This window comes from Prenolepis imparis, unplaced genomic scaffold (assembly GCF_030444845.1).
Source record: "Prenolepis imparis isolate NDT839.2.m4 unplaced genomic scaffold, iyPreImpa1.0 SCAF_14, whole genome shotgun sequence".
NCBI classification, from domain to species: domain Eukaryota; kingdom Metazoa; phylum Arthropoda; class Insecta; order Hymenoptera; family Formicidae; genus Prenolepis; species Prenolepis imparis.
This window is the reverse complement of record NW_028141172.1, coordinates 2,583,503-2,608,286: the sequence shown is the minus strand read 5'-3', so window position 1 is coordinate 2,608,286 and position 24,784 is coordinate 2,583,503. Positions and strand designations below refer to the sequence as shown.

At 25.4% G+C, this 24,784-nt stretch overlaps 2 protein-coding genes across 6 annotated transcripts; one reads left to right on the top strand and one right to left on the bottom strand.

The window, feature by feature from the left end:
• Positions 1-799: 799 nt before the first annotated feature.
• On the bottom strand, positions 800-5,952 carry LOC145945242 (cytochrome P450 4g15-like). Of its 4 annotated transcripts, none has more exons than XM_083054121.1 (4): positions 5,866-5,889; positions 5,703-5,793; positions 1,062-1,238; positions 800-978 (listed from the first exon to the last, which is right to left on the bottom strand). In XM_083054121.1, exons 1-4 carry the CDS (start codon positions 5,872-5,874, stop codon positions 806-808), a joined length of 450 nt encoding a protein of 149 aa, XP_082910247.1. In that variant the 5' UTR covers positions 5,875-5,889; the 3' UTR covers positions 800-805. The 4 variants fall into 4 exon arrangements, with proteins under 4 accessions (XP_082910247.1, XP_082910245.1, XP_082910244.1 ...); XM_083054119.1 differs by lacking the exon at positions 5,866-5,889 and adding an exon at positions 1,645-1,822 and having other exon boundaries at positions 5,703-5,720; XM_083054118.1 differs by lacking the exons at positions 5,703-5,793; positions 5,866-5,889 and adding exons at positions 1,645-1,822; positions 4,311-4,346.
• Positions 5,953-8,854: 2,902 nt separating this feature from the next.
• Positions 8,855-15,638, top strand: LOC145945313 (fatty acyl-CoA reductase 1-like). Of its 2 annotated transcripts, none has more exons than XM_083054233.1 (9): positions 8,855-9,223; positions 9,544-9,792; positions 10,316-10,461; positions 10,637-10,746; positions 11,623-11,827; positions 12,226-12,474; positions 12,768-12,944; positions 13,970-14,050; positions 14,599-15,638. In XM_083054233.1, the coding sequence occupies exons 1-9, from the start codon at positions 8,888-8,890 to the stop codon at positions 14,672-14,674; spliced, it is 1,629 nt and encodes a 542-aa protein (XP_082910359.1). In that variant the 5' UTR covers positions 8,855-8,887; the 3' UTR covers positions 14,675-15,638. The 2 variants fall into 2 exon arrangements, with proteins under 2 accessions (XP_082910359.1, XP_082910360.1); XM_083054234.1 differs by having other exon boundaries at positions 8,857-9,223; positions 11,623-11,815.
• Positions 15,639-24,784: the final 9,146 nt, after the last annotated feature.

The window sequence follows — 24,784 nt, the reverse complement described above, 5'->3', positions numbered from 1 at the left end:
GATCATTATGTAAAAATATTAATATTATTCATAATATTATCCATTATTCAATTTTATTCCATGCATGTACAATTTTATTTCCCAAAATACATTCCCAAGGAGAACAGAAAGTCAGAATGATGTCATTTGACGTCATATTGACAAAATTTGGACCAAATTTGTCATAAATTTAGTCAATATGACATTAATATGACGTCATTTTGGTCAATATGACATTAAATTGACATTATTTTGATTTTCTGTTCTTCTTGGGTTATGTCATATTCACTTCTTAGTTCTTAGACAGAAACTATATGACATAATGTACGGAAATAAAATTGAATGTGCATGGAATATATAGGTATATATATATATATTGTTGCGTCCTTCGGTCGACTTCGAGATTTCTTGAATCGCTGAGAACTTGGTTCACTCACGCGCGAAATAATAACGCTCTCGTAAATAACGAAATAACTTTAATAGGAACAAAACGTAAAGCAATATAATATAATGGAGTAACATAAATGTATATCAATATCCGAAAGCCAGAATACGACCGCGTAGTTCGACAGCTGTCAAACAACCACAACTCTCTTGACGACTCAACCGCCAAAAGACAATCTATGTTTTAAACATTGCACCAAGCAACAGACAGATGTAAAGGGACGTAACATGACGGGCGCAACAATATATATATATATATATATATATATATGTATATATATATATATAAAATAAAATTTATATTGAAATAAACCAAGAACACACTTATTAGAATATAATATAATATTATGTTATATTCTAATAAGTGTGTTCTAGCTTCATTTCAATATAAATTTCGTTTTTCAATTTTGACTTTTATAGGCTCAACAGTAGATATTGTCATGTCGCTATGTAATTTTATTTTATCAATCTGGATACTTTTATCTACTTTGAACATAAATGTTCGTACCAAAGTTGCTAGGAAAACTTTCATTGAAATCATCGCATATTTCATGCCTGCAAAAGTTTAGCAATTACAATACAATATTACAAATCAATATCGTGATATATGTTTGTTTTTGTGATTTGTTTATATTTACCTACACAATTCCTGGGTCCCATACTAAACGGCATGTAATGCTTATAAGATGTTCCTATTTTCTCAGGGAGAAATCTGTCTGGGTCAAATACTAACGGATTGGACCAATATTTTTCATTTCGATGCATCGTTATAAAGTTTATGAAGACCTCAGAATTTTTTCGTAAAACAACCTCTCCTGAAACACATATTTTTGTATTTAAATGTAATTACTTATAAGAAGAGTAAATAGTTTATAAATAAAGCAATAAAAAATAGTCAAATAAAATGCACTTTTATTTTATTTTATTTTCCACAAACAAGGATGTATTTTATTTTTACAAAATATTTCTTGTTAATATATAAAATAAACTTTTTCAAATTTGTTCGTATTGATGTGTGATAAGCACGATTTCTTGTGCCTTTTTAATACATTTAATTTTTAATAATTTAAAATGTGATTATTTCTAACAATAAGTTACAGTATCTTTTACCTTTTAAAACAAATTTTTGTCGCATTTAGTTGGTATACGATAATAATTGTATACACAATAATAAATAGGCTCATAAAATAATTACATAATTATATTTAAATGTAAACAAACCCATTTGTACATCTTCCGTTAGATATCGCGCAATTATAGGAACGGGAGGAAATATTCTCATAGTTTCTTTTATAACACGATCCAAGTAATTCATATGTTGTAAATCTTCATATTTAATGGGGACAGATTTTGTAGTTTTTGTTCCATAAATCTTCCATAATTCTTTATACACTTTTTCCTATTATACGATTGAATATAATATTTAATTTTATATATATATATATATATATATATATATATATAAACATATGCAATAATAAAAGAAATGTAATCTTATTAATACTGGTATCGAAATACTGATAATGTTAAAGATTAATGTTGACATTTCTGTACGTTTTAGTAGGATTCTTAATTTAATTAAAACATTCCACATAAAATTTCTACTTTAGCGAATTTATAATAAATTTCGTACAGGATTATATTTTTCGTTTGCTCGCATGTTATAAGCGTTTATGTTGAAAAAGAATAATATTTATACAAACCGCACACAAGTTGAAGTTAGAATTCGAACATAACTGTAGACTGTAGCTATATAATAATTTTATGAAAACTACGTTTGAAATTATTTTATAATTTATAGAACAATATGTCAAAAGATAACTCTGATAACTCTAGGCTGCTTTTGCGAGAAAATCAAAATGATCCAGATTAAAATGATCCTGTGCTGTGATTAGTCAAATCTGAAATTTCATTAATTGTAAGTTTCGTTCAGTTTCAATGAAATTCAGTGAAATTTCAGATTTGACCAATCATAGCACAGGATCATTTTAATCTGGATCATTTTGATTTTTTCGCGAAAGCAGTCCTAATTATATTTGAAGAATAGATAAACCTGTATAAAGAGAAATCAATGATCTTAAATCTTAATATATATTATTAAAATCATCACACTTTTAGAGATGAGTAACTTCTAAAAAGTTTTATTTTATAATTTATCATTACCATTCACCCATAATTTACCATTCACCCATTATATATTCAAAACTTATTAATAAATTAAGTTTTACATAAGACACTAACGTGAACTGACACATTGTAAAATTTAATATTAATTGTAAATATATTTATATAGATTATATTATATAGAATTTATATAGATAGAGATATGATTATAATATATATAAAGTGCGCATACTGAATAGATTAATGAATAGATGCAAAAACATATTCTGAATCCTCTTTTATCGATAAAAGAGGATTCAGAATATGGGCCTTTAGGCTTTAGGAATATTATAATATTATAATATTAAAAATAATGCGGGAATGAAAAAATGACAATTTATCAACGAATAAAATTAAGCATTTTAATAATAAAACACACTTTAATAATATTTTATCTAAAGCTATCTAAGAAAAAACTCATTTTGTGCAACATTATAATTAGTAAGATCAAATAATACAAATAAAATAATAACAAACTTACGACTTGTTTCACTTTTATTTTTGGTATTCAATTCATTTAATGAATATATCTGCTGTTGTATGAACTGTGTAATAATAGATTGTATAATATATAATATGCTATGTAAGTTAGAGTAATATTTGCAATATTTACTTTATCTCTCTCCATATAAATAAATGTTTGAAGTTTAAAAGTTCTCGTTGTTTTCGTTTCGCAGCAGTGAGAGTGAATATAAAATTAGGATATAAAAATATATTTTTCATCCTTGTTCTTAAAATTTGTTTGAAACTGAAAAACATCTTTTTTTAATATTTTATAAGATGTAAGAAGGCATTAATTGTGATTATTAAATTCCAACAATGAAGTTAAAAATAAATATTATTTTCTCTATTTATATATTAATAAATCTATTTATAAGAAATCTTTAATTAGTAATATAAATACATTTATAAACTTTTTAAATATTTAAATAAATTTATTTTTACGATTTATGTACATTTTGATATTGTATAAAGTTACGATAAAACCTTTTTTTATCTTGTTATAAATTTGAAATATTGACTGATTAAATTCGATATATATTCCAGTTTTATGTCCGATTTTGTACCTTTATAACAATCATATAAAAATAAACTTAATATTCAAGATAGCAATAGTATACCTAACCTAACTGACTAATTATATTGAGTTACATATTAAACATTAGATTTAATAAATAAATGTGATATGTAATTTTTCAAAATAGAAAATAAATGCCTCTTTAACAAGTATTTGAAAATAACAACCAGTTGTGAAAAACTGTACTTATTTCATTGCTTTTGTTGATTGTTATATTTTTTGCATTATTAATTTATATTAGTGTCAAATCTTTAACGATCTTTTACAGCATATTTTGCATATCTTTTTATTAAAATATAAGAAAATAAAAACATAAAAACATAAAAACATAAAAACTTAAAAACAAATTGATACTTTTTTTTACTTATTTCATAGACTTATAATTATATTTAAATCGAATAAAATATTATAAATCTGATTCTGTTATTACAAAATTAGTACATAATTTGATACTCTTTAAAATTTTAACTTTAAATAAATTTTGTTTAATGGTATTTAGTTTATAAAATGTAATTATCGTTGTAACGTGTAGGCTTTTTTCATTTTAAGCGAATTTTCTCATTTTTACAGTGCCATTTATTCGTTATAATAATTTTGATACGAAATGTTTAAAATACTGCAAATGAATAAAAATACTTAGCCTTACCGCACGCAGTAGACAGAACATATTCTGTTATATTTTGAAGAAGAAAAACTTCATTCTCGTTTAATGTAACTTTTCTAATTTGTCCGTAAATATTAAAGATTGTTCCACAAATATCAAAATATTTTTGTAACATATTTGTATTAAAACTTGGCGCCACTATTTTTCGTTGTTTAGTCCACATAGACGCTGAAGTAAATTTTATTAGGAAGAATTTAATAAGAAGAAATTTTATTAAGAAAATAATAAAGAGAAAGAAAGATGAGAGATATTGCAAATAAGTTATACGTCATAAACCACTCTGATTTTCACAGATATTATAGTTTTGATTTACATTCATTTTTTTTTCTCTCGTATCACATTATATATAAACTCTTCTAAGTTTCTAAAATTTATTTCTTTAAAGTTTTGTACTTTTTAAACCGTTTTAAAATTAAAAAAAAAATATATCTTAAGAGTAATGTATATAAATTATTCGTGGTTATCAATTTTTATAACTTTGACATATTATATTCAAAAATATTAGTACTTTTAATGTTATAATTGTATAATTTCACATTAGTTTGTAACACTTTTATGCAAAGCAGTCACAAGGATTACATATAAAGGAAAGTATAAACTTTGAACTTATGTGGAACGATTTATTATATTGTTTTGGTTTACTGCAAAGTACGTGGCCGAAGAAAAGATTCCGCTTTTCCCCTGCATCCAAATTCCGAAAAAATTCTAATATAATACAAATTTTTAATCTCATAACTTAATTTTTATTAAAAAAAAAAAAAAAAACTAGAAAGGAGGATGTTAAAAAAGTTCCTAATTTGGCCCCCAAAGGTGTAAGTAAGAGGAATAATGTTTTTTGTAGATTTTGATCTCTTGAATAAAACTATGAAAAAATTCGTTGGGTATAGAAAAGACCTTGAAAATTGAGCAACAACATGATGTATGGAGCTACCACAAAATGCATCTGTATTTTTTTTAGAGGGGCAAGGAGGTGCATTTTATTAAACATATCGAAACAATCTATAATAATAATTAATTAATAATAATTAATAATAATAATAACACTAGTTTACAAACAATATTTTTTTCATTATTTTAAACAAGACAAGATGTTTCTGATAGATTTTTGAATACTAAACACGATGCCGCAAGCCAATTTTCACTAGCATGTTAGGTTTTAGAAGTAATTGAGGTTTAATATGCAAAAATAGCTTTTTTGCGATATTTGAGATTTATTTGTAAAAAGGTTAACACATTATATTGAACAAATAACAATTTTTATTCTGAAATATTAAAATATATTTCAAAAAATTTATTTATTACTTTCCTTCATTATTTTTCTATAAATTAAGCATTATTCTATAATTAAATATATTTTTGTCTTTTTAATATTACCATGAGAACTCCGCTGCAGAAAATAGTAGGCACTTCCAATAAGCGGAAATGTTTTTGGACCAGGTAGAGTGTTTACTGTTTTAATGGAAGACTGTCGGCGACAGTAATTTAAGATAAAATAACTTGTGGCAATACATGCCAAAATAATTAGTACAATACTTACAAATATCATTACACTGAACAATGATAACTGCGAAATAATAATATGATTTGATATCTATATTACTATGAATGTGTGGATATCATCGACTAACCAATGCTTTTATTATGTTTTCCCCACTCAAATATATAAATAGACGATATAAATAAATCTAACATTGGCATATATGAATATATATTATAATGTACTTATCCGTATGCATTGATATGTTTTTTGTTCGTGCTGTGTAATCTTGCAGTTTTTATTTTTAAATAATTAAGGTAAATGTTCCAGTGATTGGACGTTTAAGGATATAGATTTATTTATTTAGATTTTTAATATATTGAAACAATTTATTTTTCCAAGTATTTATATTTATCGGATAGATTTAAATCTCTACTATTGAAAGAGTGCACCAATATTTGTTTATTGAACATCTCAACATAAAAATTAATTAAAATATTAAACTATATAAATGTCCCAATGTTTGGACAAGAAAGAATATTCGTCCTAATAATTGAATTATGCTGTCCTAGTGTTTAGACGTAATAAGCTGAAAATATTTATATTACTTTTAAATTAAAATTTCCTTTAAATTAACACATTTTAATTTATAATTTGATTTAACAGGAGAAATACTTTGATTGTCATAAAATAAGAATTAAAAGTTTACTTATTTATGAAAGAATAAAAAAAAATAGACAACGGACTTCAAATAAAATGAAGAGGTCTCAACTAAATAACATTTAAATTAGTCAATATAAATAGATAAAATAAAATAAATAAAATAAAATAAAAATAAATAACACTAAGAAATTTTAAAGGCCCTTCTATATTAAATATAAATATTTAGAAATCAATTGGCTATAAGAGCCGTACGCGGATGTCGGTGCGTCGATTCCAACGAAAAATAAATAAATAAATTGTTGATGACATATGACATTTAGGTTATCTGTGAATATTAATGATGTGTCTACTCGCTTAAATTGTTAGGAACAAAAATATACTTATATTTAAATAAATGTTGTTTGCATTGTACTTACTAAATCTGGATTAACGGAAAAAAACCTGATAATTAGACTTGAAACACGTATATGTTTAAATACTAGTACAAATCTCTAAAATCGACTGCACCGATAAATAAACAAACAATTAATATATCGGCCAATGAATTTTGCAGTACCAGTGAATAAACTCAAGAATTTCAACGTTAAAATAAATTTTTTTAGTAATATAAAATATTTGTTTTAATACTGTTTACTTTTATTAATTGGAATAATATTTATTTATCTTTTCAGATTGATAAATACATACAATAATTACGCGCTTAAGAAGTGCACAGTGATCCTTAAGAAAATCTTTAAGAGAAGGAAATAAAATGTGAAAGTAGTCCAACTAAGATTGTAAAAGATTTTGTTTTTTTATCTAATTGTCATATTAGTGATGATCTTTTTGTCTTACTTCAAAATAAAATTATGAAAAAATATAATTCAATAATTATTACATTAAAATATTTAATATAATACTTAATAACAATCAAGATTTACTAGTTATATTGTTATATTGTTAGACCTCGCCATAGATCTTCATGTTAGAAATAATATTTCGAAATTGCAATCATTAACACATTATCAATTCTCACCGCTCAGGTTTCAAAATTTATTTAAATTTGCGTGGTTTAAAAGTGGATATATACAGAATAGATCGAAAGAATTTCAAACACCAGTTGAATTTTGTTTAAAAAATTATTTAAAACCAACATGCGATATTTGCGGCGAAGTTGCTATAATTGCATGCGCATGGTGCAAAAAATCTCTTTGTGTAAAACATTTCTTTCACAATCATCATTTTTGTAATCAATATGAATCATAAATAGAATAATTAAAACAACAAAAAAGGGCAATGAGAAGCAATAAATATAATGTTCACATTACTTATATTAACTTTTCTGATATTTTATACACTATATTTTTGGTGTGGGATATCATAATGTACAGTGTATTTTATGTATTCGTATACTTATAAAAAAATTTCATATAATGAATAAAGCACTTATTAAAGCATTTTGTATTATATTATATCATATTATATTATATTTTGTATTATATTTATTTATTTATTTTTCCTTTCCTTTAAAAATAAATATTATATTGAATATGTATATAAAATGAAATCAATCCTTAACTGTTCAAATATACTATTTTTGAATATTGTAATAAAAAAGAACAAATTTACAGGTACAGATATCCTATCGAATGTAATATAATTTAACATAATTAATCTAAAAAAAATATCTTATTAACACGTAGATATATCTCTTTATATATCTTTCAGAAAGAGAGATACCCTACATTTGTTTTGTACATTGTTCTCGTTTTGTATCTTGATTGTCGTTATAAGTTTTAATAAATTAAATTATCATTTTCAAATCAATTTAAGAAAATAACACTTTATTTTTTAAAATTTCTTTTTAATATTATATTCTCCTTGTAATTATTATAATATTCCACGTAAAATAAATTATCCATGTAAAGGGCTTGTTGATGTAAGGTGTTTCATAATATAACAATAACATTAAATTCGTATTTTATATTTAAAACAATTGTCAACAATATTTTACAAAAACAAGTCTAAAAATTATTATAAGATGCAGCTTAAACCAAAAGACATATTTAATATTTCTTATCTCCGGTTATGCTTCTTTTATTTTTATATTATGTCTCTTATTTGATATTTTATCGGCTATTATATATCGGATTTCTGTTTCGGTACTTTAAACAATATCGGATGTGTTCCGTCACCTTTATTTAACATTACATTCTTTATTAAATCGATGGATATTTAAAATTATTGGCGAATGATACGTATTATTGGTGAATAGTAAAACTGCCTGCATTGTATGTAAAAATTTATTCTTTTAACTTTGACCTATATTTCCGGTTTATTGATACATATAATTCCTTTTTTCTCCCCTCCTCTCTCCTTCTCGCTCTCTCTCTCTTTCTGTGCTTAGCTTTATCACTTGTATATAATCGAAGTCTAACTAATGTTTAGTAACAATATCGACTTAAAAGTGATAATAGCGTTTTTAAGTACACTTGTATGTATTTTTTGCTGTTGCTTCTACGTTGTTAATTATTTGTTGTTTATTTGCTTTATTTTAATAATAATGGATGAGAATACAATTGATTCAGCCAAGTCGATTCCGGCGTTTTACGCTGGACAAAGTATATTTTTGACAGGCGCAACAGGATTTCTGGGTAAAGTATATTTCGAAAAGATACTGCGATCTTGTCCGGATGTTCGAGAAATATTTATATTGATGCGTCCGAAGAAAGGACTGAATCTTAACGAAAGACTTGAAAAAATGTTAAACTTACCGGTAAGTTATTTATTAAAATGGATATCTTTTTTGCAATACACATTTCTTTAAGAATTGTTATAACATCTCAATAAAAAAAATTTTTGGATTATGGATCTTTTTATTATGTTATGTCAATAAAAAATTAATTTTATAATTATAAAATTTAATAAAAAAGTGTATGAGATGAAACGTATTGAGAGAAACGTTTAGAGTAATTTAATGAATTGTAGATAGTCATAAAAAAAATATTTTACAATTTTTGCAAACATTTTACAGTTAAAACATCATGCCAAATATTCTAATAAATATTGTATATACATAATATTTTTTAATTTTAGTTATACGATAAATTACGAGAGGAGCAACCTTTAAATTTCAAGAAATTAATTCCGGTTTCTGGCGATATCAGTCAAGAAAATTTAGGTTTGTCGACTGTCGATAGACAAATGCTGATTGAAAGAGTCACTATAATAATTCATGCGGCGGCAACCGTGAAATTTAACGATACCTTAAAATATGCCATTCTTACTAATACTAGATCAACGAGAGATATATGTATCTTAGCCGAAAGTATGAAGAATCTAATCGTAAGTAAATGCGGAATTGATTCTGCATATTCATGAAAAAAAATCTCTTATTGTATTCCATTATGTGAATTATCTTACACTGGGTTTGTATTTAATTTGCGATACACTAATATTTTCATTGCACATTTATTTCTAGAAATGTTTTTCATGAAATATGTCTTTCAAGCTTAATATTTTAAACATATGTACACATACATATATTGTGTATATATTACAATGTATAATATTTACAAAGATATTTTGAAGAGATGTATCGATATCTATTAATATAAATTATTTTTTTGTTATAATTGCATGTAGATTTTATTGAATAAGAACTGCTTATTACTTAGAGATAGAAAATTAACTGTATAATTATAACTCAAAAAATTGAAAAAAAAAGACAATAATCTATGTACTTCGCGCTCCTGATATTTATATTTGAAATTGTAAACATGCCTGAATTTTTTGCTCCGAATAACTTTAACTATAGCATTTTAACTAAAAGTACAATTTTAATATTAATTATTTTTATCTGTTAAAGGCCTTAGTATATGTTAGCACAGCATATACACATTTGGATAATCCATTTATAGAAGAAAAAGCGTACCCACCTGTAGATGATTGGCGAAATATGATCAAAATGGCTGAGTCATTGGATGAGCATATCTTGAATATCTTTACAGTTAAGTAAGTGCGTCAAACATAAATATCAAATACATATATCATACGTATGTAAATTTTAAATATGTGTCAATTAGAAAATGTAATTATTCCCTTTTATTCATATTATAATATTCCAATTATTATCGATCATTTTTTAAATGTTTTAATTATTTCAATGTTTGTTTGAAATTATGTACAGATGTTTGAATATTATTCCCAACACTTACATATTCTCGAAAAACTTAGCGGAGAGTGTAATAGAGGAATATTCGTTGTCCTTGCCTTGTGCGATTGTGAGACCTTCCATAGGTATGTAACTTTTTTCTTTAATGTTAAAAACAGGATAATATAATAATATTACGTGACTTTTTTCTTTTTCTTTCTCTAATGCAATTTAAACATGTTAAATATTTTTTCTATTTTGTTTTATATAGAGCATTTAAAAATAAAATATTTGCTTTTATATATCATGATGAAATACAAAATGTATGAATAAATGTAATATACAAATGCAAATAATGCAGAAAAAATATATATGCATCTAAATTTTAAAGCTTACAAATACTTAATAGCAGATTAAATTAAGCTTTATATCTGTATAATAGTTACTATATATAATATTATATCTAAACGTATTGTTTAAATATTATTTAAACGTAATGTTAGTTAAAACAATTTGTATAATTATTTTAGATAACAATATATTTAAATATTTAGTTAAATTTGCTTATCTAATTAAACATTAAGTTAAACAAAAATTGAAATTAAATTTTTAGACTTGCAGTTCTTCGTTTTTCATTTTTATTAATAAAGCGTGATTTACATGATGCTTTTTTATTAGCTACTAGCTACTCTCTAATTAGTACTAGTCTTTCTCTTTATTTTCTCTAATCAAAATATTTCAATTTTACTAACTGCTAATAACTAGTAAAAAAGCATCATAAAATCTATGTTTAATGTACTAGGAGAGAGAAGATATATATCGCTCTCTTTATATATTATAGTAATATACACTGCTGTTTGTGAAAATTCCAACATAGCTAATATCATTATTCCTTCGTGGTGTTACAATTTTCACAAACAGCAGTATATATATGTATATATATATATGTATATATATATATATATATATATATATCTAATATTTTAATTATAATAATCCAAAAAATATATTCTATTTGTTAGTAATAACTTCGTTAAAGGATCCAATCCCAGGATGGATTGATAATTTTAATGGTCCAATGGGATTATCGGTTGCGAGCTTAAAGGGATTAATGCGAATAACATACGCTAGTAATAATATATCGTCTAATATTGTCCCAGTAGATACTGTCATCAACACTATAATTCTCGTAACTTGGAAGCTTGGATCGACAACGTATGATCATCAGTATATACATCAATGCATTTCTAGTTACATTAAGCTACAAACGGAAATTATCTTAATTTAAAACTAAATTTATGTTGTCATTACACGCGCATTATTCAATTTGCTTCGTTTTTTTGCATCAGAATTTAGAGTTAAGAAGTCACATATTTATTCTCAATTGAATTTACATATGACTTTCTCTGGAATGGAATTAAACTGAGGTTTTAAAAATAGTTTTTTTATAAATATATCTACATTTTTAATGTTTAATTCGTTAAAATATGTTGAAATAAAATGTTTAATATTCTGTAATAGTATCTCATAATTTTAACAATCTTATTTAAGATATTATAAAATTTAATTTATAAAATCTTATATAAATAATGCATTGATTAATTTATAATATTATCTATTATTAGTTTCAGAACAGGTTCTACAGTTTTTGTTGTCAATAACACTTTTCCAAATGAAAAAAATATATTATTTCGTGAATTTTCTAATATAGCGATTAAAATTGGAAACGAAATACCATTCGAAAACATTCTTTGGACCCCTAATATATTATTTACTGAAAGTTCAGTTATGTATTATGTATTGACAATAATGTGGCATATCTTACCTGCTATATTAATAGATCTAGTTTTAAAATTTTGGGGACATCGATTTATGTAAGTATCAAACAAATTAAATATTTTAGAAGTCAGAAATTTTTAAGTCAGACTATTATTAAAAATGTAATTCATATATATGTTAGGCTGAAAGACCGAAAACGCTTACTGAGCGAAAAAACCGATCATAACGCGTTTTTGCATGTTCAAAAAGGCTTATGAGCGTTTTCGAAAATTCCACGACACAAATTTCGCGTTGTGACTGAATCTGAGAAGCCAGAACGCGTTGTAATCGGTTTTTTCGCTCAGTGAGCGTTTTTGGTCTTTGAGCCTAACATATATACAACATATAGGGTATTGGGACTGCAAAGAAAAATATATGTGGCCAATCGTGCTTTGCAACATTTTGGGTGTAACGAATGGAAATTTGATAATACAAACAGTCGAGATCTTATGTCACTAATATCACCTGGTGACCGAGAAATGTTCTCGATCGATTTTTCTGATTTCGATATGAAAAAGTATATCAGGTAAACATAAATGTATAGCTGACTTTGTAAATAGAAGAAAGAGACGCGTCAATCTATATTGTTTTTGTGGGCTGTCGTTTTTAATTAATAATTATATATGAAAACTTATATTTTTTTAAAAGTTTTATAGATATATATATTGTATATATATATATACCAGATATTACTCTCTTTTAATTATGTATTATTGTATTATTAATTGTATCACAATTTGATAATATTATCTTTAACTCTTAAGCAAATGACTTTTTTATAAAATAACAAAAATGAAAGAAAAGATAAAAATTAAAGTTTGAAAGAATGTTAAGAAGTTTGAAATAATTTTAAATTTATATATTTATAAAATTAATTTTTTTCAATATTTTATTTAAATTATCTTTTTTCTATTTTCTTTATCATTTAATTTAGAATTTTTAATGAAAAAAGTTTTTATGTTTATAAGATAATATAAATGCAGATCAAATCAACTCATTTACTTACATTCATTTAATTGACGGAACAAAATAAAAATTATATTATCTATAAATTACAAGATACTTAGTTTATAATAATTTTTAATTATTTTAATTGTATTGCAAAAAAGCAATAAAAATAAAAACAGAAACAAAACAAATTATTTTGCTTTACATAAAGTTTATACACTAGAATATTATCATGAAAAATATTTATTGCTAATTAAATTACAGTTGATCAGAAAAAGGTTCACGAAAAGGTTCATAAAAAGGAAAACTTTTAATTTGAAATAATCAATACAAATTAATTTAACATGTAAACGAGTAACATATAATAGGCTTATGATAAATAAACTAATAATAAGCGTAATAATAAACTGATTTATATCAGATTGCTTATAAAAAGATTTCAATTTTTAATTTTGCTGAGAAATAATAGTATATCAAAACTTATAGCAGAGATTAGTCAACTTTGACGCTTTTCCTATAATGTTTATACATTGAAGATAATTTTAAGCTTAAAATATTTATTTAGTATTTAATATTGATTTATATTTATTTTACCATTTAAAGAAATGCAGTAATAGGTGTTAAAAAATATCTCCTTCACGAAGATATGAATCGATTAAATGTGGCCAAAGCTCATTTTAAAAGGTGAGTTTAAAATATGCTAAAACAATCCTTTGTCGTTTAAATATGAGATACAATGATATGTAAAAATTAACATAATAAAATTTTATTTTAGTTTAATATAATGTTATTAATAACACAGTGGAACAAAAAATCACTTTTTCTTTCTTTCCAAAGTGCAATAGTATGTTTCCGTAAGATTTTTTCAGGAAACGTCTAAAATTCAAACAACCTTAACTTGATGAAAAAAAGTCATACAATCATGAATCAAAATTTGTTTGAAAGCTCTTGAATTATACTTTCAAATGTCGTTGAGTTTATTTAGAAACCAGTTCTTTTTTGTCGCAAAAAGTGTTAAAAATGACCTAAAACGCCATTTTTGGCCCATTTTGTTTCAATTTACTAAAAATCCTGACGTGCTAGGCAAATTCTGACAACGGTATCGTGTTCAGCGCGAAAAAATCTTCGGGAAACGTACTATCGCACTTTGGAGAAAATTTTGTGTCCCACTGTATAATTATTTACGATATTTGTAAAATGCATTAATTATGTGTATTTTGTTAATATTTTAGAGTAAAGCTATTTGTTACAACGTTCAAAGCTATTATCGCTATTAGTATACTATGGATGATGACCCAGTTTATTTAGGCTAATTTATAACATATATTGCATACAGTTTTTAGATCACTAAGTTAAAAACTGTATGTAAGCCTAAAATTGTTGAAAAAAGTGCATTTTTTATCCAGTTATATTTTGTTATTTTTTTAAATGCATAATTTTTAATTTTTATATCCAATATACATACATACATGTATATATACATGGTGTCCCGTAAAGACCGGATCAACGCTTAAGAGTAGATTCCTGGGATCATTTGGAGACGATTTTATCACAGCGAAAATGTCGAGGGAGGCCATCATTTTTTGCATGTTCCCAATTTTTGCCATCATGTACTTTTGTAACTAAACCTTAAATAAAAATTCTATTAAAGTAAACTTTACTTAAAATTAACTGAAGAATGTGGTTTTGTTAATATTTTATTTCCAGAAGGCTTAGTTTGCGTAAAACCCTTTATTTTCAATCGCTCATAATTCGAAAATTATAATTATTAGTGCCTCGATATTTTCGCTGAGGAAAAATTGTCTTCAAATGATTCCAAAAATCTATCCTTAAGCGTTGATCCAATCTTTAAGGGACACCCTATATATATGTATATTGTGTAAAACTTGCGCGGTATATGACTGCAATTTATAACAATTAAAACATAACTTGATTTATTATTCAAAGCATTTTCAAACATTGTTTAAAAATTACTTATTTTATAAGATGCTTTATGCTTTAATTTTTATAAATTGCTTATCTATCGCGCGATTTTTATACAATACATATATAAAATAAAGAAAATTAATGCATTAAAATATAAACAGTTTTACGCTTATTTATATCATTTGGCGCTACAAAATGCTGGTCTTAAAAGCTTTTGATGAATGATGTTTCCTTCAAACCTGTCAAACATTAAAAACATAGTTGTACTTATATTATACAGTCATCATGCAATACAAAAAAATAATTTTAAAGAAAGAAAAAAGTAAATAAAATATTCTTTATCAGATTTATTGACTTATTATTTTCTATATTTATATGTTGATACCCTTAAACCTTAAACCATAAACTCTTGTTTCTTTCCACAAACAAATGTAATAATATCACATTTAAATATCCTCTTTTCCTTTTTTCTATTATTATATATCCAAAAAAATATGTACAATTTTATTCTTATACAAATTTTATTTTATTTGTTTAATCTTAAAATACATGTACCTACAAATACTATATAAGGTTTGACAATAAAGTTCGCGAACTCAAGTTTAATTACATGAGAATTAAAAATTACTTTCAACAGCATCTTCAATAAAGTCTTTAATAACTTTTAATTAATCACAAATAATATATAAACACTAAAACAATACAAGCGCGCGCTACGCGCGTGCCATTTCTCGATTTTATATAAAAAAAATGATATTTTTATATAAAGTTTGTTATAAAGTTTTATATAAAGTTTGTTTAAACATGATTAATATTTTTTGACAGAAATCAGCTGATTAAAGCTTTAATTTGCTAATTAAATTTTAAAATAAAAATATATAATTATAAAAATTAAAATAATAATATTATAAATAATATAAATCGGTAATAGATAGGCTATTCGAGCCGTACGCGGATGTCGGTGCGTCGATTCCAACGAAAATTAATTTTTCGTTGGAATTAACTAATTGTGCACGGGGCACACATTTTGCTTGGTACACCGCCAAGACTTTATTACGGAACAATCTCAATTCGAGATTTTTAATTCCAAAGATCCCCTCTAACCCCCTTACAGAATTATAGGCGAGAAAATATAAATTATAAATAATATGTTACAATACTATAAACTCGAATAATATTTTTCGACAGAAATCAGCTGATAACTGTCGAAAAATATTAATCAAGTTTAAAATACTATAACATTTTATTTAAAGCATATTTTTATTTTATAATTTTTATTACATGTTATTATTTTAAAATTTAATTAACAAATTAACGTTTTAATCAACTGATTTCTATCAAAAAATATTACTCGAGGCTAATGTATTATAACATACTAGCGTTTCGGACCGCGCTTCGCGCGGTCCTCAAAGCTTGCATCTTGCATCTTTATAAAAAATATTTATAATTTTTTATACAATTTATTTAATATTTGTTTATTTATTATGTAACAGAGAAAATTAGATGTTCTATCTGTTTGACTGCGAATTACTTCTACATTTATGGATCGATTTTCGTGAAACAGGTACCAAAATGTTTCTAATTTTACTGGGATGGATGTTATATGGTTTTGTTTTCATAAATGTTTCCATAAAAAATGTGCGTATGTGTATGTGTGTGAGGAAGCTATGTTTTTGTTTACAATTTTTTTTCAGATTTCTATGCCAATGTGCGTATGTGTGTGTGTGTGTGTGTGTGGCCTCAAAGCCTCTATATAATCCTTTTTTTCAATTTTTATAATTCTTTTTAAATTTTATTTTTTTATCCTACATTTACTGATTTTCTCGAAATTGTTATCAAAATGTATTTTTTTTTCTGGAATGAACATGATTTGTTTTTCCACTAATTTAAATATTACAAATATTATAAATATTTTATTTGGCATATAATATTTTATATATTTTCTATTATTTATAAAAATTTTTTTTACGGTTTAATTACCCACCGCTGACCCGTTATATTATTAGCTCTCATACAATTTTCAAATTATTCAATTTATAAAATCTCTCTGTAAACGACATTTTTCGTAAAAAATTTTGTATTTTCCTCAATGAGATGTCCTTGATTGCTTAATTCATCTATTTTAATTTTCACATTTTGCCTTTTTGTTGCTCTCGAGAATGCTACATAGAGTTGACCATGAGCAAATACAGGATGTGGCAGATAAATCCCAACTTTTTCTAAAGTTTGTCCTTGTGATTTATTTATTGTCATGGCAAATGACACTCGAATACAAATATACAAATACACATATATATAGATAATTAAAAAAAAAATATTTAATCATATTTAATATATTACAATATATAGATTAGTATAAGTTAAAATAAATATTAAGCAATTATTAAGACTTAAACTTTCAAAAAATTTTTTAAAAAATTAACTAATAAATTATTTTTTAATATTTACCATTTTTGAATTCTTCAATTTCTTTTAAATTATCTATTTCGATCTGTTTAGTCATTTTGTTCATGCTAACATGCTCACACTATGTCCATTAATTTCATTAATGGTAACACTTTTTATTTCATTTCTATTTATTTCATTTACAATCACATTTTCAATTTCATTAGGAATATTTATTTCATCCATGATATTTTCTATTTAATAAGTTTTATTCATTTGATCAATGACAATATCAAGCTCAATAACAATCATCCTTAAATAATATTCTATTTACGTTAAAAAAATTAACCAGATATCTTAAAATTTACCGAAATTAGAACAAACAGAAACATTTTCCATAAAATTTAAAATTTTATAAAAATCTAATCCTTTAACCAATCCTCGTCAAATTAAATACCAATAATCCTTTAATGATAGTCTATTTATGTAAAAAAATTTATCACGATATCTTAAAATTTACGAAAGTTAGAACCACCACAGATATTTGTCAAAAAATTAAAAAATGTTTAAAACAACAACAGTATGTATTTTTATAAAAATAATATAAAATAAAAATGTACTACTTTGTGCGTGGGTGCGTGCGTGAATGAATGGGTGGGAGTGTAAAACTTTTAAAAAACCAAATAGTATCCATCCCCGAAAAATTTGCACAATTTTGGTACCAATTTCGAGAAAATCAGTCAATAAATTTGTTAGTGCGTGGGTGGGTGCGTGGGTGGACAAAATTAAAAATAAACCCCACAGCAGCCACCCCCGAAAAATTTGCAACATTTTGGTACCTGTTTCACAAAAATCGGTCCATAAATGTGGAAGTAGTTCGCGGACATACAGACAGACAGACGGACGGCACTTATATATATAGATTGCTATTTTAATTTTTATAACATATTATTACTTTGAAATTTTATTAGTAAATTAACGCTTTAGTAATGTTTTTTGACAGAAATCAACTAATTAAAGCGTTAATCTACTAATTACACATTTGAAAATAATATAATTATAAAAATTAAAATTCATATGTTTTACAGTTATCAGCTGATTCCTGTCAAAAAATATTAATCGAGGAGATAAGATATTATAACATATTATTTATGTTATAAAAATTAAAATAGTAATATGTTGTAAATAATATGTCATAATAGGGGAAGGTTGCCTATATTGGACCAGTTTTCAATTTTTTTTTTCATAACTTGCAGAAACTTAATAAAAATGGATTATAAACTGATTGGGATTTATCTTTGATCTGTTGATAATATTCTATATATTTTTGAGATTTTTTGCACAACAATTTCTATTGCGGATACGTCTTTTTTAAAACCTCTGCAAATGGTACAATTTTGGCAACTGGTTGCCAAAATTGTACCACGGGGTTTCCCAAATTGTACCGTGTTTCCTTTATCGTACCGATATGATTTAATTAAAAACTGTGAAGGCATAAAAATAAAATACAAACAATTTGAATAAATACATGTTTAATTGATATCACAGTTCGTGTACAAAACAAAAAAAATTTTTTTTTAATTAAAAAATAAACATTAAATTACAAATTCAAAAGGAGGCTATATGGAGTCACGCATAGGGTGTAGGTACACAAATATTAAAAACAAACTTGTTGGAATAACAAATTTATTGAATCTAAACGTTTCGGTCCTTTCTTTGGACCTTCTTCAGTAAATTTAATACAATAAATTATAATGGGGAATCTACATACTACCGCACGCAGCGCAGCGGGTTATTGCGCTGCGTGCGGTAGTATGTAGATTCCCCATTATAATTTATTGTATTAAATTTACTGAAGAAGGTCCAAAGAAAGGACCGAAACGTTTAGATTCAATAAATTTGTTATTCCAACAAGTTTGTTTTTAATATTTGCGTACCTACACCCTACGCGTGGCTCCATATAGCCTCCTTTTGAATTTGTAATTTATCAATGCAGGGAGCCTACATTGTTACTTAATAAACATTAAAATTACAATAATGAAACATTTTCGTTTTTAAAAACTTAACTTAAAAATCAATTAAGATCACAGTTTGTACCTATACAAAACTAAAAAAGAAATATTTTTTAATTAAAAAATAAACATTAAAATTACAAAAATAAAACATTTTCATTTTTAAAAATTTAATTAAGAAATAAACAACCATTAAACAAAAATCTGTTTTTCAATTAAAACAAAAAATTAATATAGGTAACACAAAAGAAATCAAATGAACTGCTTTCTATAGAGAACAAAAGTCACAGATGTAGTCTTTTCCGGGAATAATGTTAGCACAAGAAAAAGAAGAAAAATTGTATCCTACAATTCCTAAATTGTACCGGTACAATATAGGCAACTAATAGGTGGTACGATTTAAGAGACTAGTCGTGTTTTACAAATTATGGTAGCAAAATATACACAGAGTGAGGCTATGTCTAAACTATGCCATACAAATATGCTAATTTTAATGTAGTATAAAAATGACAAACAGCTAAATTAATACACCTATTGAAACTTTTTAAATCCCTTATGTAAAAGTGGGTAAAACTTACTTCTAAAACTAAAAAAACTTTTATTTGATCTTTTTAAACAAATGCTTTCGTGGACAAACATTCGCTTCCGTGTACTAACCTTATGGCGTTAGGTGAACCTCGCATAAAACACAAATGGCGCTAGGCCTTTGGATTCTATGAAATATAGAAATGGTACAATTTAGGAGCCGGTACAATATCGGCGACTTTCCCTTACTTTATCCTCAATTAATTTTTTTTGAAAGAAATCAGCTGACAACTGTCAAAAAGTTAACCGAGTTTAAAGTAGCTAATGTCTATAAAAAAATATTAATAAATCTTATCGTAAAAAAAATATTAATAAGCTTTATCGTATTTAGTCTCGAGATGTTGTGATTATCTCGATTATCAAAAGATTATTGTAGAAAATTTTATTTTTTTGCTCGCACTTTCTGTTTTAGATTTAAATACTAAATTTTTATGCATTGCATAATTAATTAATATATTTTTATCCATGCATTGCATAAATGATATATGTGTATATAGGTATATATATATATGTATATAATATTGTATATTATATGTAAATACACTTAAAATGTTCGACAATAATCGCTCCACCTATTGTATGCAAGTAAAGCAGATTGAACCGAGTAGAAAAATCCTTTATTATTTTGCGATCTTCGTAAACTTCGCAATAAATAATGAAAAATTAATTAATTAAACCAGCAGATTAATATTAATATACATCAACTATAATGTTAATTTATGTTGAGAATTAAAAAAAACAAATGATATATACACATTTAGTTTCTACATTCGTACTTGTAGAAAATGCTCGAAATTACACCGTCGACAATTGCGTGCGTGAATAACTAACAATAAAATGAATGAAATAAATGTGTGTGTATGTAAAGCCGATGCTTGTTCGTGCCTTTCAAAAAAATGTAACGATAAAGTGAAGAGGGCACTAAAAAAATAAAAAAAAAAATACGAAAAGAAAGGTCAATACGAAACTACACGTTATAATCGCGTATGTGAGTAAAATAGAATGAAATACATTTGTGTAAGTAATAAATGGAGTCATAAATGGCGATAAGAAAGTCGGCGACTCGGACATGTATAATATGATAACACAATCGATCGAGCGGTGTTCGCTCGAGTGTGCCTTTTAAAAATAAAGCGAGAAAAATGCGAAGAGAGAGAGAGAGGAGAAATAGAGAGAAGAATATATAGAAAAGGCTTTTTTTCAAATCATTTTCTTATTCTCTTCGCGTCCTTCTCACTTTAGCTTTACTGTTTTTTAAAAGGCACGCTTGAATGAGCATCGTTCGGCATTACATACACACACATTTATTTCATTCGTTTAGTTACGCACGCAATTATATAATGTCATATGTAATTCCAAATTTTCAGCTGATAACTGTCAAAAATATTTGTCAAATTTAAGAAATTATAACATATTATTTAAAACATATTATTATTATAAATTTTATAACTTTCTTATTTTAAAAATTAATTGGCAAATTAACGCTTTAATCAGCTGATAACTGTCAACAATATTAATCGAATTTAATGTGTATTATAACATATTATTTAAAACACATTACTATTTTAACATATTATTATTATATTTTTTAACATATTATTATTTTAAAATTTAATTAGCAAATTAAGGCTTTATTAATCATTTTTGATAGAAATTAGCTGATTAAACCATTAATTTGCTAATTAAATTTTAAAATAATAATGTTTTATAAAAATAAAAATAGTAATATGTTTTAAATAAAATGTTATAATACCTTTTCCGCAATTAATATTTTTTGATAGAAATCAGCTAATAACTGTCAAAAATATTAATTGAGTTTATATATAGTATTATAACATATTATTTAAAACATATTATTTTAATTTTTATAAAATATTTCACAACATATTTATATAACATATTTAAGAGTTATCAGTTGATTTCTGTCTAAAAGTATTATTCGAGTTTAAAGTATTATAACATATTATTTTAATTCTTATAACATATTATTATTTTAAAAATTAATTATCAAATTAACGCTTTAATCAGCCAATTTTTGTTAAAAAATATTAATAAAGCGTTAATTTGCTAATTAAATTTCATAGTAATAATATGTTATAAAAATTAAAACAGTAATATGTTGTAAATAATATGTTATAATACTTTATCCACCACGCTGCACATCTCGCGCGAGACTGACCGCAAGACTCTGAACAGCGGTATCGTCAAGCGCACCCCATACGTCTGCCACGCTGCGCGTCTTACGCGAGACTGATTCTTCGATTGCGAAACTGACGATCAGTGCTGCGGGAAACGCGCAGCGTGGCGGACGTATGGGGTGTGCTTGGCGACACGGCTGCTCAGAGTCTTGCGGTCAGTCTCGCGCGAGACGTGCAGCGTGATGGATGTGTATGTACAGACGCGAATCTAATGGCAGTGCAGATATTTTGATCGAAAGATTTTTGTAGAAAGTTCTATTTCTTTGTTCTCTTTGTTAAAGATTTGAATAATGAATTTTTATTGCATAATTAATTCACATATTTTTATGTATGCATTGCAATCAAAGCATAAAAAAATATATATTAATTAATTATGCAATGCATAAAAATTTAGTATTTAAATCTTTAACAGAAAGTGCGAACAAAAAATAGAATTTTCTACAAAAATCTTTTGATAATCAAGATAATTACAACATCGAGGCTCATTACGATTTTATTGACGAAAAGATTTATTAATATTTTTTGATAGAAATTAGCTACTTTAAACTCGGTTAATATTTTTGACCATTATCATCTGATTTCTGTCAAAAAATATTAATCGAGGATAAAGTATTATAACATATTATATATACGAGGGTAAGTCAAAAAGTAAAGAGACAAATAAAGAAAAACATATTTATTTTAACCTATGTGAAAAATTTACATATCATTTTTCGACATAATCCCCACCAACATCGATACATTTGATCCACTGCTTAACAAGCTTCTGTATTCCATCCTGGAAGAAAGATTTGGGTTGGGTGTGTAGCCAGTTATGCACCACTGCAATGACCTTCTCATCCGAAGAAAAATTTTTTCCTCGTAGTGCTTCTTTTAATAAACCGAAAAGATGAAAAGAAAAAAGAAAACAAAAGAAAAGAAATACTACGAGAAAAAAAAAAGAAAAGAAATACTACGAGGAAAAAAATTTTCTTTGGATGAGAAGGTCATTGCAGTGGTGCATAACTGGCTACAGATCCAATCCAAATCTTTTTTCCAGGATGGAATACAGAAGCTTGTTAAGCAGTGGATCAAATGTATCTATGTTGGTGGGGATTATGTCGAAAAATGATATGTAAATTTTCCACATAGGTTAAAATAAATGTGTTTTTCTTTATTTGTCCCTTTACTTTTCGACTTACCCTCGTATATATAATTATAATTGTTATTTATATTTAATTTCATGTACATATTATGTTATTAATATGAGAAATTTTAATTGTTATTGCAAGAATGATTTAAAAAATTGAATAATTAAAGATATTTGAAAATTAATAAATTAATTATAAAAATAAAATAAATGAATAATATGTAAAATGAAATAAATAGAAGCTTTATTATGATAAATCGAATTACATAAATGAAAAAGAATCAGGGCCAATTAGAGCTTGGACACGTTAGTGCGTAAATATTATATTTAATACATATGTCTAGTTAAAGTAAAATATAATAAAAATGTATAATTTATCAAATATGTTTTAACCCATTTCAAGCCTTTCTTAATGATATAAATAACAAACTAAAGTTACAAACGCAGAACTATATCATACAATCATGAAACGCCTTCGGTCTTATTGTTAGTATAAAATTATTTCACTATACAGGGTGTCCCAGAGAATGATGGGGACTAAATTCGTGTGCAGATTCCTGGGATTATTTGGAGACGATTTTTCCTCAGCGAAAATGTCGAGGGAGGTCATTATTTTTTGCATGTTTCCAATTTTTGCCATCATGTATCTTTGTAACTAAGCCTTAAATTAAAATTCTATTAAAGTAAATTCTACCTCAAATTAACTAAAGAATGTGAATTTATTATTATTTTATTTCCACAAGGCTTAGTTTGCGAAAAACCCTTTATTTTCAATCGCTTATAATTCGAAAATTATTGGTGTCTCGACATTTTTGCTGAGGAAAAATCGTCTCCAAATGATCCCAGGAATCTGCACACGAATTTAGTCCCCATCATTCTGGGATACCCTGTATAGATATACAAACAAAGCTTTTTAACAAAAAGTATTCGGTGAATCGCAGCCAACATTTATCTAATAGACCGACCATATCAATACAAAACATATATGCCTATATATGACCACTCGCATACGAACACGTCTCCACGAAACATTATATAAGATCAATTGTCCACTGTGTCCATCAAGATTATTGTTAAAAATCTTCAATTATTATTTTTTAGTCTATATAGAAACTAAAATTTCTTGTATTAGTTAAATTTACATGTTTATATGTAAACAATTTATACACATAATACAATTATG

Excerpts from the sequence above, each read along its gene's own strand:
- LOC145945242 (XM_083054118.1), bottom strand. The coding sequence starts at position 4,331 with ATGTTCTGTCTACTGCGTGCG. Across the intron at positions 1,823-4,310 it reads TGTTCTGTCTACTGCGTGCG|GAAAAAGTGTATAAAGAATT; the intron begins GTAAGGCTAAGT and ends ATCGTATAATAG. Across the intron at positions 1,239-1,644 it reads AACGGAAGATGTACAAATGG|GAGAGGTTGTTTTACGAAAA; the intron begins GTTTGTTTACAT and ends TATGTGTTTCAG.
- LOC145945313 (XM_083054233.1), top strand. The coding sequence starts at position 8,888 with ATGTTTAGTAACAATATCGACTTAAAAGTGATAATAGCGTTTTTAAGT. Across the intron at positions 11,828-12,225 it reads TCGACAACGTATGATCATCA|TTTCAGAACAGGTTCTACAG; the intron begins GTATATACATCA and ends ATCTATTATTAG. Across the intron at positions 12,475-12,767 it reads TTTTGGGGACATCGATTTAT|GGTATTGGGACTGCAAAGAA; the intron begins GTAAGTATCAAA and ends TACAACATATAG.